The sequence below is a fragment of the Lethenteron reissneri genome, unplaced genomic scaffold, assembly GCF_015708825.2.
Source record: "Lethenteron reissneri isolate LAM-NWPU_2019-01 unplaced genomic scaffold, ASM1570882v1 scaffold_1575, whole genome shotgun sequence".
Classification (NCBI taxonomy): domain Eukaryota; kingdom Metazoa; phylum Chordata; class Hyperoartia; order Petromyzontiformes; family Petromyzontidae; genus Lethenteron; species Lethenteron reissneri.
The window spans coordinates 74,618-90,548 of record NW_026891306.1 but is presented as its reverse complement, the minus strand read 5'-3'; the positions used below and the strand labels follow the sequence as shown (position 1 = coordinate 90,548).

At 46.7% G+C, this 15,931-nt stretch overlaps 1 protein-coding gene across 1 annotated transcript; it reads left to right on the top strand.

The window, feature by feature from the left end:
- The first annotated feature begins 621 nt into the window (after positions 1-621).
- On the top strand, positions 622-15,591 carry LOC133362672 (E3 ubiquitin-protein ligase COP1-like). Its single transcript, XM_061581594.1, has 8 exons — positions 622-760; positions 4,824-4,883; positions 5,111-5,208; positions 6,576-6,637; positions 7,796-7,915; positions 8,754-8,903; positions 9,532-9,633; positions 13,793-15,591. Exons 1-8 carry the CDS (start codon positions 624-626, stop codon positions 13,952-13,954), a joined length of 891 nt encoding a protein of 296 aa, XP_061437578.1. The 5' UTR covers positions 622-623; the 3' UTR covers positions 13,955-15,591.
- The last annotated feature ends 340 nt before the right edge of the window (positions 15,592-15,931 follow it).

The window sequence follows — 15,931 nt, the reverse complement described above, 5'->3', positions numbered from 1 at the left end:
GGAATCGATTCAAACCGCTCACCGTTTCTATCACAATCGATTCGCATGGTATCCCAATAGGAATCGATTCTATCCGCTCTAATCACTAGCTACATCGATTCCTACGTTATCCTAATGTGAATCCATTTCATTAGAACAAATCACCATAATCGATTCCCACGTAATCGAAAATGTATTCGATTCCATCTTGCACTCACCACCACTGTCAATTCCAATGCAGTCCCACTAGGGATCGATTCCATCGGCTCCATTTTTGACCACAATCGATTCACTTGTTATCCCAATAGGAATCGATCCGAGTTTATTATTTGACCTTGAATCGATTTTCTCTGCACGTGACTTCGGCTGTCGCGTGGTGTGAGTGGGGAGTGGTGGTCCAGTGGTTAGCGCACTGTGTGTGAATGAGTGGTGGTGCAGTGGTTAGCGCACCGTGTGTGAGTGAGTGGTGGTGCAGTGGTTAGCGCACTGTGTGTGTGTGGGGGAGATCCGGGCCAGGGCCCCGTGGTGTCGACGTTTCTCTATTTCCTCCTTCACGACGTTTGAATGACAACAACAAACAACGTGTCACTGTTGTCGTCGTCATCACCAGCGTCTCGCGTGCCTCTCTCACAGACTCCCCGGCGATGTCGGCCTGCTCTTGGGCCGAAGCCTCGGGCTCGCCTAGCGGGGCTGCCGGGAGAGGCGCGCCTCGAGGCGGCCAGCGCAGTAGGCCGCAGGCGCCCTCCCGCCGCGGGCTCGTCGAGGAGAGCGACTGGGCGTGGTGGGTTCAGTGCGCGGCTGTTGGTCCCCACGTGACCACGCCGCTCGCCGCCGCCGCCGCGTGTTGGGGACCACTTAGTCGGGGGGGGGGGCTGGTTCAGGTTTCACTGATTTAAGTGTAGTGTGTAGTGTATAGTAGTGTAGTGTATAGTGTAGTGTGTAGTGCAGTGTGTAGTAGTGTATAGTGTAGTGTATAGTAGTGTGTAGTGTAGTGTATAGTGTAGTGTGTAGTGCAGTGTGTAGTAGTGTATAGTGTAGTGTATAGTAGTGTGTAGTGTAGTGTGTAGTGTAGTGTATAGCGTAGTGTGTAGTGCAGTGTGTAGTAGTGTATAGTGTAGTGTGTAGTGTATAGTGTAGTGTGTAGTGTAGTGTATAGCGTAGTGTGTAGTGCAGTGTGTAGTAGTGTATAGTGTAGTGTAGTGTATAGTGTAGTGTGTAGTAGTGTGTAGTGTAGTGGATAGTGTAGTGTATAGTGTAGTGTATAGTATAGTGTATAGTATAGTGTATAGTAGTGTAGTGTATAGTAGTGTAGTGTGTAGTGTATATAGTAGTGTATAGTGTAGTGTATAGTGTAGTGTATAGTGTAGTATATAGTAGTGTAGTGTGTAGTAGTGTATAGTGTAGTGTAGTATAATAGTACAGCACTAGTGTATAGTGTAGTGTATAGTGTGTAGTGTAGTGTATAGTATAGTGTATAGTAGTGTAGTGTATAGTGTAGTGTATAGTATAGTGTATAGTAGTGTAGTGTATAGTGTAGTATACTTGTACAGCACTAGTGTATAGTGTAGTGTATAGTGTAGTGTATAGTATAGTGTATAGTAGTATAGTGTATAGTGTAGTATACTAGTACAGCACTAGTGTATAGTGTAGTGTATAGTGTAGTGTATAGTGTAGTGTCGTGTATAGTAGTGTAGTGTATAGTGTACTAGTTCAGCACTAACCGGTGTGTTGGAGAGCCAAGCCACAACATTTACAATCGGAGTACGACGTTTCTCCAGTAGTTGCAACTGGCTTCATCAGGCGACAAGCCGGATTTGTGTGGGGAAATGCTGTTTCGTTTGTGTTAAATTTACCAAATCCGTTTTAATAATGATTTTGCGTGTGCCAGGAAATGAGAGTACCTGAAAAAAAAGCTAAGGTTTTTTAAAATCCTTTATATTAAGTTCACTTGCTTGCGCGCTTACGACCGTGCAAATCTTTCGGTCGTTTTTTAACCCACTTCCCGTGATCTAATCGAGCTGACATTTTGCACACAGACTCGTTGTGCGTGACAATTTATTTTCGTGAAAAAATTTTTGCAAAATTTTACACTTTTTAGGTAATTTTTTTAAATATTAAATTACCAATTGCTTAATGGTGGCAGGCAATCATCTGACCCATAGGTGGCAGCCATCTCAAGCCAGAGGACGAGAGGACGCTAGCCGCCCGTTTCAAAGACCAATGTGGGCTGGGTTGTGGCGCATTGAACACGCATATAAAGGATTTATAGTGAAAAACTTAGTTTTTACGGGTTAATTTTTTTAAATTCCCATTGTGATAAACACGAAATAGCCTGTGAAGTTAGGCCTAACCTCCTCCCCCCTCCCTACAATCGCTGTTGGCCCACACGCACACACACACTGCAGTGAGCAGGCAAGTGATTGCCAGAGGTGACTCGCGTATGTGACTTACTAATGCGTCCGGACACAGACGAGAGACGCACACATGCAGACTAAACGCGGCCACGCACAGCCACAAAGACCACACACACACCATGCAGATTACGTGCAGACACGCAGAGATTACACGGATGCGTAAAAACAAGATACAAAATACGTACTCGCAGACTAAATTAGACACGCACACCCACACACAAATACATGTCCATACAATTTGTATGTGCACATGTGTTTGAAATAGTGTAGTGTATAGTGTAGTGTATAGTGTAGTGTATAGTGTAGTGTATAGTGTAGTATACTAGTACAGCACTAGTGTATAGTGTAGTGTATAGTGTAGTGTAGTGTATAGTAGTGTATAGTGTAGTGTATAGTGTAGTATACTAGTACAGCACTAGTGTATAGTGTAGTGTATAGTAGTGTAGTGTATAGTGTAGTGTGTAGTGTATAGTATAGTATGCTAGTACAGCACTAGTGTATAGTGTAGTGTATAGTGTAGTGTATAGTGTAGTGTATAGTAGTGTATAGTGTAGTGTATAGTATAGTATACTAGTACAGCACTAGTGTATAGTGTAGTGTATAGTGTAGTGTATAGTAGTGTATAGTAGTGTATAGTGTAGTGGGTGGGGAGCGGTGGCGCAGCTGTTAGCGCTACGCTGCGCTACGAACCTGGCGACCCGAGTTCAATTCCCCGCTTGCGGTCAACACCAGTGACGATTATTTGAACCAATCCTGGGCCTCCCCTAGGTCGACTCGGCCTTAAATGAGCACCTGGTGCAGTGTGTAAACATCGCCACTGGTGTTGGCCACCCACCCCTCGTGTGCCGTGCCGGCCTTCATAGGTGCTCGCAAACAGCACTTGCCCCAACAGTCTGTACTGGCTATACGGGGGATATTTGTCTTTGTGTATGTGCACACACACAAAACAAGATACGTCTCCCACCATAGCCCTCTTTAGTTTGTTGGGGAAAGTGCTGTTTGGGAACATCTATGAAGACTGGTTGGGCTGTAAGATTTCTATGGATTGGATCACCTGAATGAGAAGAGTAGTGCGTTGATATTGAGATGTGGTTCCATTATGTTTCATACTAATCCAAACATATCTTTTCTTAAAGCGTTATGGGTGAAGGCAGGGAATTACTTTAAATGATTGGCAGCGACTACATGTAATGATTGATGTTGGCAAACGTGGCGTCAGTTATATCAACAAATGTACATCAGCATTGGGAGCTGAAATTACCATGACATTGTGATGCAAATGTAATGGGTTCCGGAGACACTTGTAGAGGTAACTTCTTTATTACAATCCAATACTCCAACAGTCCTGATACTCTTGTTACAGCCTAGGTACACAGCCTAGGTACACAGCCTAGATACACAGCCTAGGTACACAGCCTAGATACACTACTCTGGCTACGTTCTGGAACTCGCCCTCACAGTTCCAGAGTCCCACCACTGGCCCTCACAGCGTCCCAGGGTCCTAAGCTGGCTGGCGGGTCTTGAGCTACAACTGGCCCCAATCGTCCAGGGAGCTGCCCTTTTGTGCCTCGTCCCCAACGAGGGGTGGGGTTGTGTGCGCCCCCAGGTATCCCACAGAGCACACAGCCCCCCTGTTGGTGGCGCCAAGGGGCTTAAGCGTCTGGGGTGCCTGGGATCCTAGTGCCTGGCGCCAAGGGGCTTAAGTGTCTGGGGTGCCTGGGATCCTAGCGCCTGGCGCCAAGGGGCTTAACTGTCTGGGGTGCCTGGGATCCTAGTGCCTGGCGCCAAGGGGCTTAAGTGTCTGGGGTGCCTGGGATCCTAGCGTCTGGCGCCAAGGGGCTTAAGCGTCTGGGGTGCCTGGGATCCTAGTGCCTGGTGCCAAGGGGCTTAACTGTCTGGGGTGCCTGGGATCCTAGTGCCTGGTGCCAAGGGGCTTAACTGTCTGGGGTGCCTGGGATCCTAGTGCCTGGCGCCAAGGGGCTTAAGTGTCTGGGGTGCCTGGGATCCTAGCGTCTGGCGCCAAGGGGCTTAAGTGTCTGGGGTGCCTGGGATCCTAGCGCCTGGTGCCAAGGGGCTTAAGTGTCTGGGGTGCCTGGGATCCTAGTGCCTGGTGCCAAGGGGCTTAACTGTCTGGGGTGCCTGGGATCCTAGCGCCAAGGGGCTTAAGTGTCTGGGGTGCCTGGGATCCTAGCGTCTGGCGCCAAGGGGCTTAAGTGTCTGGGGTGCCTGGGATCCTAGCGCCTGGTGCCAAGGGGCTTAAGTGTCTGGGGTGCCTGGGATCCTAGTGCCTGGCGCCAAGGGGCTTATCTGCCTAGGGTCCCAGAGCCCCCGGCAGCCCTTCCCTCTTATGTCACGACACAAGGGCTGTGTTGGAAACTCTTCCTTCGTTGCCAATGTCTGCTCGTCTCCCTTGTGCTGTTGCATGTTCAGCCCCATCTGTTTGGACACGATAGAAGAGCCGTACATGACCAAGTGTGGCCACAGCTTCTGGTATGTGCGTGTCTGCTCGGAGGAGAAGTGCTTCTGTTCCATCTTGCAAAACACTCGCAGACCAAGTTCCTCGCAATCCAAGGTTTTACTGTACTTTGTTGTTGCATTCCATTTCTTTCCACCGTCCGGCGAATGCGCGACAATATTCGGTGATTGGTAAATTTTCCAATGATGCTGATAACGGCGATTGCCAATTTACTCGCCGTTGCATTTTGTCTGCGTTTCAGTTGCAAATGCATCCGTCGGAGTCTGGAGGAGAACAATAGCTGCCCAAAGTGCAGTTCCGCCATTAAGAATTCAAAGCAGATATATCCAAACTTCCTCTGTGAGTTGTTTTTTACTTATTTTCCATCCACCTGCATTTTTCGCAAATTTTGTTTCACGGCAATGCAACACAGGCCTTCAACGATTGATGCTCTGCAAACCTCCTGGCTACCATCAAAGGTTTGTTCAAGTTCAAGTTTCATGTATTAGGTGTAGCCATGTGAGCCATTCGGCTCTTGAATCGGGTGCAACTGCAACAAACAAAAAACAAAAACATGAACAAGAAAACATCTTAAAGTGAATATGTGACTGAGTACAAACAGAAAATCCAAGAAAAGACAGCAAAATATTGCAGAAAAAACACCGTACACCAACGCTGTGTGCAAAAATCCCAGTGGGATGCAAGTCAAACAACAACAACAACAACCACAAGACAGCTTAGATTAAGGCCATCAGTCTAACTCTGTACTACAACAACACAAACATGGCTAAACCAATACACTTTTCGAAATCACCAAAATAAAGCCATGAAAGCAATGAAAAAGCAATCATAGGAACTGTGACGGAATTTTACACGAAGCCATCCAGATATACAAACACAGACGTAACTTCAACTAATAAAAGTAAAATAAAAATAAAATAAAAATCTTTTATTTTTATTTCACTTTTATTAATTTTAATTTTTTACCTACGTGACTTTACCGAAAAAAACCTAAGAATATGAATCCTTGCAGTCACGAAAGCTTCAAATCTAGAATAACTTCAACTGTGATGATGGGTACAAACTGAGTAATAATGGGAAAGATGTTATTAACCATGCAAAAAAGATTTAACGACACATATTTGGACCATCTTATTTAACAGGTACTATTCTACTTTACCGAGCGTTGACATCCCCAGCGTTTAACAGTACTCTCCTTTTTAAATCCTTTATATTAAGTTCGCTTGCTTGCTTGCTTGCGCGCTTACGACCGTGCAAATCTTTCGGTCGTTTTTTATTTAAATCCTTTATGTTAAGTTTGCTTGCTTGCTTGCGCGCTTACGACCGTGCAAATCTTTCGGTCGTTTTTTAACCCACTTCCCGTGATCCAATCGAGCTGACATTTTGCACACAGACTCGTTGTGCGTGACAATTTTTTTTTAGTGAAAATTTTTTTCCATAACTTTACACTTTTTAGGAAAAAATTAATTATATTGAATTACCAATTGCTTAATGGTGGCAGGCAATCATCTGACCCATAGGTGGCAGCCATCTCAAGCCAGAGGACGAGAGGACTCTAGCCGCCACGCATATAAAGGATTTATAGTGAAAAACTTTGTTTTTACGGGTTAATTTTTTACCTACCTGACTTTACGTAAATAACCTAAGAGTGATGCTCGCGTTGTTTAATATTTAACAGCTTTTTCCCCACACGCGTCTTTTCGCAGTGAACGAGCTGGTCCTGAAGCAGCGTCAGCGGCTAGAGAATCGAATCGAGATGGAACAACCGGTGATTGGAGATGTGCAGGGAAAAACATCACTGGCACATTTTATAGTAATAGGTTTTTACCCTTTCAACTGGTACAAAAACTGACACCTTTGTACCAGTTGAAAGGGTAAAAACCTACTACTATATTTTGCTACTGGTAAAGGAGATGTCTCATAGTGTAAATGCTTCACCCCGAGCTCTCAATACTCTGATAGTGCGCTGTCTTTGAGTTGTACGCCTTTTGGCGTCATCTGGTCCAACACCATGTGAGACTAGGCTCTTAAGAAAAGCTGTCTCGGGTGTGGACCAATCAACTTCAAGGACAGTGCATATCATCATCAGAGTTGTGTCTTTCTGTTTGCATTTTGACTGCTTGTGTTGTGGTTATTGCAAACATGATGCCTTGTATAAAGGTGTCAGTTTTTGTACCAGTTGAAAGGGTAAAAACCTACTACTATATTTTGCCACTGCTAAAGGAGATGTGGCCAGATCGCTACTGAGAAAGAGGTATGTAGCTCAGTGGACCTTAGCTGGCCAAACTAAAATGTAAATATTTGTTAAATAGTCCTCTACGTGGCCCACGGTTGGAGGTTACTGACCGAAGACGCGCCGTGCGCTACGGGCTGTCGGTGTCGCGTGGACAACGCAATGAACTTTGCTGAAAGTTCAAGTTCATTGATTAGGTGTAGCCCTGTGAGCCATTCGGCTCTTGAATCGGGTGCAACCGCAACAAACAACAAAAACAAAAACATGAACAAGAAAACATCTTAAAGTGACTTTGTGACTAAGTGCAAACAGAAAATCCAAGAAAAGACAGCAAAATATTGTAGAAAAAACACCGTACACCGATCCCAGTGGGATGCAAGTCAAACAACAACAATAACCACCACCAGACAACTTAGATTAAGGCCATCAGTCTTACTCTGTACTACAACAACACAAACATGGCCAAACCAGTAAACTTTTCGAAATCACCAAAATAAAGCAATGAAACAGTGATCACATAGGAACTGTGACGGAATTTTCACAATAAACGACAAACAACATGTACCACCAGAACCCTGCTGAGACGACTCCCGGCAAGTGCTTTTCGCACTTCACGAGGTGACCGGCCACGTCTCTTGATCACCGTGTCACGTGACCCTTCCACCCTGCCGACCCCCCCCCTCTTCCTCACAGAGCGTCCATCACCGGCAGACTATCCAGGAGTTGCTGGCGCTGGACCGAGATGGCTTGGAGCTGGCCGACGTGAACCGCATTCTGGAGCTGCTCACTCAGAAGAAGATGCAGCTGGAAGCGGTGAGTTGGCGTTGTTTGTGACGGCGGCGTCAGGAGCAGTGCGGTGCCGCAGAGCTCGCTTGTCGAGAGGGCTTTCCCCCTTTTCTCTGGCAACAAAACTGATGAACACCATATGAGACTGGGCTCTAAAGAAAGCTGTCTCTGGTGTGGACCAATCAGTTTCAAGGACAACACATAAATGATCAGAGTATTGTTTTTTTTTGCATTTGACTGCAAGTATTGTGGTTAATGTAAACATGATTCAATCTTAATTTTGGAGCTTTCGTGACTGCAGGAATTATTCTTTGGTTCTTTCGGTTAAGTCACGTCTAAAGATAAAATAGCCAATTAAATAATAGCATATTACGACGTTTCGATTGCAACACAAGCAATCGTCATCAGGCATAAAAGAAATAGCAACAAAAATCTAACTAGAAAACTATAGACAGACATACAAGCAGACAGACATCTCTCTCTGTGTGTCTTTGTGGTATTTCTTGTGATCTCTCATTTACTTGATACAGCTGTCGTGGCTGTGACGGTTCCACCTGAAGACGGAGGCTTGTGTTGCTTCCGAAACGTCGTGATTTTTTATTTTATTTTGCTTTATTTTACTTTTATTAATTTAAATTTTTTACCTACGTGACTTTACCGAAAAACCTAAAAATATAGTATTCATCCAAGCTACCAAGATCTGGACCAGTGTTTACCTCCCGGGTCTTAGTCATCAGTCAGGCTCGTTCAATGAACCCCGCTGGGCAAAGCGCTGACGTTAGGTGTTTGCGATCAGCACGGCACTCCCGCAAGCCTGCAGGCCTAACTGGGGGATCTCTGTTTGTGTGTCCGTGCGATCTGCAAGACTCCACCTTTGCTCGCACCGGTGACAGTGGCCAAGTCGCCTTCCAAGGGCGGCATCCGCAAGCCCCTTGCCACGGGGGAGGTCGTGAAGAAAAAGCGAAAAGTTTTGCATCTGTCGGACTCCGAGGGCTCGGACAGCATGGATTTCATGGTGAGTAATGCGACTGCTTTGATTGAAATTCTTTGGACGATGCAATGGGACTCGATCCACTCTCGTAGGGACAAAGCGGCTCGCTTGAGCGCTAGGGATGATTGGGTCATGTGTGGATGTTCACGCTGGATAGAAGCATTCTCCTAATGTGCGGTGCGCTGTGAAACTCAGAGCTCGACCAACTGGAGGGAGAGTTTTTCCCAGATAATTAAATAATTGCTGTAATCTAACAAACTATGTCATTGTAATCTAAGCCATTCATTTGACAATAACATTAAACAAAACATTTACAATTTAAAAACTAAAATCACTTCTGCAGTTTAATGCGAGTCTCCATCACCATCAATCAGATTCAAAGGGTCACTGGATGTGGGAAGGTGGAATAGACGTCTTGACGAGCTTGGAGCATTTGTTCAATGAACGTAGGATGAATGTGCCAGAGACGGAGAGTGCTCACAAAGCATGCCCGTGACCAAGGGACGGGTTTCTGAATTCCCAAAATAAAAAAAATGCAAATTTCGATTTGCTCGTACAATGCACTCGTATTCCGGCAAGGTCGAATAAATGTTTTAAATTGCAGGATCTTTGCGTGATTTTGTGTTCATTGATATTCACGTTTATACGCTAGGTCGACGAAGAGCTGCTAGCAAGTGTGTCGGGCGTGATGACTGAAAAGGCCAGGGCAGCAGGCAAGATGAGATCTGCCATCGTTGTCACGCATGTCAAGACGGTGAGTGCACCAGACTCGCAGTCCCGTTTGATCTCCCGGCGCGGCAGGTTAAACAATGCTGATGATGATGATGATGTCACGCACTTTTTTCTCTTACTCCAAAATATCATTGTTGCTCTTCAACAATCTTTCACGTGGTGAGCCGCTTCGTAGAGCTGCTCGCGCTTGTGGCCGGGACGCTTCTGTGAGAGAAGCTGATGGTTTAGTGGGCCTTGCCTGGTAAGATAAACATCTACTTCAAGGACGGTGCATACATTATCAGAGTTGTGTTTTTTGTTTGCATTATGACTGCAGGTATTGTGGTCTATGCAAACATGACTCCTTATAAATGAGGTTCCAATGGTGTAAATGCTTACCCCAAGCTCTCATACTCTGATGGTGCATTGTCTTTGAGTTGTGCGCATTTTGGCGTCATCTGGTCCAACCCATGTGAGACTAGGCTCTAAGGAAAGCTGTCTCGGGTGTGGACCAATCAACTTCAAGGACAGTGCATACATTATCAGAGTTGTGTTTTTTGTTTGCATTCCGACTGCAGGTATTGTGGTCTATGCAAACATGGCTCCTCGTAAAAAAGGTGTCAGTTTTGTTGCCAGATAAAAGGGTAAAAAAAACAATTAACAAGAAAAAAATGGTTTAGGTTTTTTTTGTTTATTAGAAAAAAAACTTTTTACCTTCCCTACACTTTGCGCTCCTATTGTGTTTTTGTATTGTTTGTTGTTGTGAAATGTGAACGACCTCACCTGGCATACAGGAGGTCTCCCCGTGGTCGCGTGGCTTTTTCTCCAGGTTCTCCGATTTTCCCCTCCACATTTACAAACACGCTCTCAGAGTGTTTGGCTGCTATACATGTCCACGTGATAGGCCACTTGGTTGAGCTGTCATTTGTGGCCAGTACACTTCTGAACAAGAGCTATACAGCTCAGTGGGCCTCACCTGGTCAAATAAAAATACAAAGTTAATAGTTCTGGACATCTGTGAAAAACAGCTTCATATCTCATCGCATTCCTCCAGTATCAATACATCTTCTCATTCTCTATAAATGGGCGCACCGTTTCATTGCTCGCCTGCTTGTGTGTGCTGGGGTCAAGTTGCGGGTGTATTTCCACCATCGTCCAAGACGCCGTGTACAGCGGTCACCCTCTGTAGAACTCCCACCAGAGCTCCTTCTGCCTGCAGTGACGTGACTTCTTCTCTTTCCCACGTGTCTCGCTGCATTTCTTCTGGCGGTTGCTCTCATTCCCAGTCCGCGTGTAGCGGCATCAATGCCAGTCACCTGATTGGTCACCCCGCCCGTTCAAGGCGACTGTTTTGACCAATCTTCAATGAGCCCATTGATGAACGTAGATCTCAGACACGATGCGGGGTTGAGTCGGTGGGAGACTGCCGGGGACTGCCAGGCTTGGCCTACGAGGTGGTCAGGAGATGGCAGTGTAGCCATGGATTCTTGACTCTATCAGTGTGGAGCTTTTGAGTGCTCCCCCCCCCCCTCTTATGTAAATGCTGTTTAATGTTTACAATAATATTGTGTTCGTGTCAGATGTTTTGAGCCCTCGTTTTCACGTTGACATTCTTGTTTTTGTGGCATTGAGACTTCATCGGCCACAATCATTCCACTTCCGGACGAAGACCTCCCCGCGCAATTGCCATCTCTCACGATCCTGCAGATATAATGATCCACACTCAGCGCCTACGCACGCCGCTCAATTCATCGCTCCATCTCCTCGCTTGGAGCCGTCTCAGTCGAGTATCTCCCGTTGGATGCCATTCCGGTCCATTTTTTCTTGACCGTCGTCCATCATCCCTCTCTAGGCACCCGTCCAGCCCAAGCTGCCGGCTTCCCTCAACAGTGTGAACGATGTCATGGAGCTGTGTGTATTATCTAACACTCGTGTTGTTGTCCGTGCGTATGTGTGTTGAACTTCGTTCGCAACACCGTACGTTGCCATGAACCCTGTGTACATGATCTGACCCTCGTGTCCGCACGTACGTACGTGTGTGTGTATGTGTGTGTGTGTACGTGTCCGTACGTACGTGTGTGTACGTGTGTGTGTGTACGTGTGTGTGTGTACGTGTGTGTGTGTACGTGTGTGTGTGTACGTTGTGTGTGTGTACGTGTGTGTGTACGTGTGTGTGTGTGTACGTGTGTGTGTGTGTACGTGTGTGTGTGTACGTGTGTGTGTGTACGTGTGTGTGTACGTGTGTGTGTGTACGTGTGTGTACGTGTGTGTGTGTGTACGTGTGTGTGTGTGTACGTGTGTGTGTACGTGTGTGTGTGTGTACGTGTGTGTGTACGTGTGTGCGTGTGTACGTGTGTGCGTGTGTGTGTACGTGTGTGCGTGTGTGTGTACGTGTGTGTGTGTACGTGTGTGTGTGTACGTGTTATGTATGCCGATGATTTGGTAATAGCTGCTCATTCAGAAGAGGAGTTGGAGACGCTGCTGCTGAGACTGGAGCGTGCCACTAAGAGGTGGGGCCTTACCATCAGCCCCACCAAAACTAAGCACCTGCCTGGGTATTTTGTACCATCGGACACTCCACCCCCACAACTCCCAATTGGTGATGGGGCAGTTGTGGAGAGAGTGGAGAGTTTCCCATACCTGGGCAGTGTGCTTATGACTGGCTCCAGTTAATCAGCAGAGGTTTCACTCCGAATCAGTCGAGCGGCAATATCTTTTCATCGGTTGCGTAACGCTGTGTGGAAGCTACCTGGTCTGTCGCTCCGCACGAAGCTTCAGGTCTTCTCGGCCACGGTCATTCCCTCCCTTCTCTACGCTTGCGAGACGTGGACCCCCCTGGTGGAGCATCTTCGCCGGTTGGAAACATTTAGGCTGGCCTGCCTACGATCCATCCTGGGTTTAACCAGGCTGGATTGTGTGAGGAGCTCACAAATCCTTGAAAGATCTGGGCAAAGTCCCATCAGTGAGCTCCTCCGGCAGGCAAGGCTGCGTTGGCTGGGTCATGTAGCCCGCATGCCCAGCCACCGCATGCCTAAACAGCTTTTGTTCGGCCGGATCGAGGGGGCTAAACGGGCGCGGCACGGGCTAGAGAAGAGATGGAGTGATGTGGTGCAGGAGGACGTGGAGCTGAGTGGACTTGCCGATGACTGGTACCAGCGGTGTCAAGATCGGCCTCAGTGGAGGAGGCTCGTGAAGGACGCTACTGGGCAGTTGGAGGCAGTCGCCCTCCAACAACAACGGAGGGCGGAGGAGCTACGCTCACAACAACGAGCGGAGCGCCGGGTGGCTAAAGCACAGCAAGTTGGCACAGTAGGGGGCACAGGTGGTGCATCAGCCAGTCATCTCGGTCATCTCGGTCAGTCGACCCGTGGCACCTGGGTCTGCCCCGTGACCTCCTGCCAGCGGGCTTTCGACACTTCACGTGGCCTCAAGGTGCACTTGGCCTGGCACAAGCATCGTGGTGACGTCACCGCCACTTAGTGGCGAATGGCGGTTGTTGTTGTTGTTGTGTGTACGTGTGTGTGTGTGTACGTGTGTACGTGTGTGTGTACGTGTGTACGTGTGTGTGTACGTGTGTGTGTGTACGTGTGTGTGTGTGTACGTGTGTACGTGTGTGTACGTGTGTGTGTGTACGTGTGTGTGTGTACGTGTGTGTGTGTGTACGTGTGTGTGTGTGTACGTGTGTGTGTGTGTACGTGTGTGTGTGTGTACGTGTGTGTGTGTGTTGAACTTCGTTCGCAACACTGTGCGTAGCCAACCGTGCGAATCGGAGGTGCGTGCGGATGGACAACAACAACGTTGTTCCTGTCACCGTCTCTTAGTGTCATTCCCAGCGAGCGTCACATTAAACTTGGACTGTCTGGCACGCAACATATCGGTAGAACATTAAACTTGGACTATCTGGCATGCGACATTTCTTTGCAGCGTCCGAGATGTAGCAGCCAACCTCAAGTCGGCTACCTTAGCACGAGTTTGAATTTCCTTCCGATTCAATTTGAAACTTTACCTGTCACACGCAGCCCACCGTGAATCCGCGCGTGTTATTTCGAGGACACGCCGTAGCAACGTGGAGGACGTATCCACCGCAGGAGCCGTACACCTCGTCACGAGAGACGAACACCAAGCCACGCTCACTTGAGCAGGAGAACCTCTCTAGACTTGTGACGATGCCCAATTGTCTTCAATGTGTTCATTTGTTACAGGCGATTGAGATCTCAAGAAAAACCACGTTGACAGCAAAGATCAAACAAGGGAAGATGGTCTCTGCATCACCTTCCATCAAGCTTCCTGCAAAACGGCGACACTCACCCTTTGACTGGTTTGAGGGTCCAGATGTCGACACCACTTCTGAATCTGAGGATTAAAAGAGAATCGGAGTTTGTTTTGAGGGACGTTGTTTTACGTTCCATTGTTCTTGGCGAAATGGTAGCCAGGGTGGAGACTTTTAGCCACCGCAGTTCAAATGTTTTGGGTGTTCAGTTTTAAGTCGCTGCTTTTCATCAATTTTCAGAGAGGAGGTGGGGGGGTGGACACTTTCGCCGTTAACACTGGTCAACAACAACAACACAACATGTTTTTCTGGCCTGGACTTTTGCAGCTGTTCTAGACTAATTTCAGGGTGCTGATTCCAAATCTGATCTCAAATTTGCTCAATCACATCTCATTTTTAAATCCTTTATATTAAGTTCGCTTGCTTGCTTAGGACCGTGCAATTCTTTCGGTCGTTTTTTAACCCACTTCCCGTGATCCAATCGAGCTGACATTTTGCACACAGACTCGTGCGTGACAATGCATCTTCGTGAAAAAATTTTTCCAAAATTTTACACTGTTTAGGGAAAAATTTAAATATTTAATTACCAATTATTTAATGGTGGCAGACAATCATCTGACCCATAGGTGGCAGCCATCTCAAGCCAGAGGACGAGAGGACTCTAGCCACCCCGATGCCACGCATATAAAGGATTTATAGTGAAAAACTTTGTTTTTACGGGTTAATTTTTTATGCTATCGGCATACCCCATTTTCATTGATTTTACCCGAAATTAACTCTGTCACTTATGATTGCAAGTTGTTGCGAGTCAGTGACTGCTTTAGTGTTAAATATGGTGCTGTATTTTTAGGATAGTGTGTTTATAATATCATTTTATGTAGATATCCACATTTATTTAATATTTTTCTTCTGCAGTTTTTATTGAAAATGCAATCTTTGATATCTCAAAAACCTCATGGGATAGACAAAAACTGATGCCAGATTTGGAATCAGCACCCCAAAATTACCTTAAAACCGTTGGAATACCTCATGCCAGACAAAGTGTGTTGACCAGTGTAATCTTTGAGGAGGGCGGCCACACATTTGAAATTACAGTTGGGGTTGACAGCAGCATGATGATGATTGGGGGGAGGGGTGTTTTCACATTTGTGTATTGTCAGGGGGGAGCGCATGTCAGAGGACCGCGCTAAAGGCCCATCGGGGGCCGCCAGTGGCCTGCGGGCCTTGCAATGAAGAATGAACTGTGCTGAGGTGAAGGTTTGAAGGCTGTGACATTCAAGTGGTGAACAAACCCAACCTGGGTCATTCCGAGTAGGAAACACGTGGTTCACGTGAGTGGCCATGATATGGCCATGAACTTCTAGGTGTGAAGTTTTCGTGACTGCAAGGATCCATACTCTATGGTTCTTTCGGTAAAGTCGCGTGGGTGAAAATAAGAATAACTAAATCACGACGTTTTGATTGCAACACAAGCAATCATCATCATCACCTGAAGCAATCATCATACCTGATGATTGCTTGTGTTGCAATTGAAACGTGAGAATTTCACTGCTTTATTTTTATTTTATTATTTCCCTTCTACGTGACTTTCCCGAAAGAACCAAGAATAAGATTAGGAGCAGTATAACACAACTGGCAGGCGTGGACTTTCGTGGTAACATGCATTTTGATTGTGAAGTGAATGTTCATTGTTTCTGTTCGTTGCGTGTACGCTCAAAATTAAAGCGCTTAAAATCGCAAGCAATTCCGTGCTTTTTTTGTATTCAACGTAAGGAAATACACTCGGAAAGGTTGTGAGTTTGCGAAACCCGTCGCGGGTACCAACTCAGCCCCTTCACCCATTGTGAACATCATCGCCACTGTCGGAGGTCAATCGTGGTTCCGTCCTAATAGCTTCAATAAGTATAACCCGTAAAAACAAAGTTTTTCACTATAAATCCTTTATATGCGTGGCAAGCCGAAGAGTCTTCGCCAACATTGTCAACGCGCGCCCAGAATCTTCTACAGGTGCAGGTCTCCAGAGGCCGGAGGCAGCACGTTCTCCTGTGCTGCTGTTGCAAAGTCTCAGAAG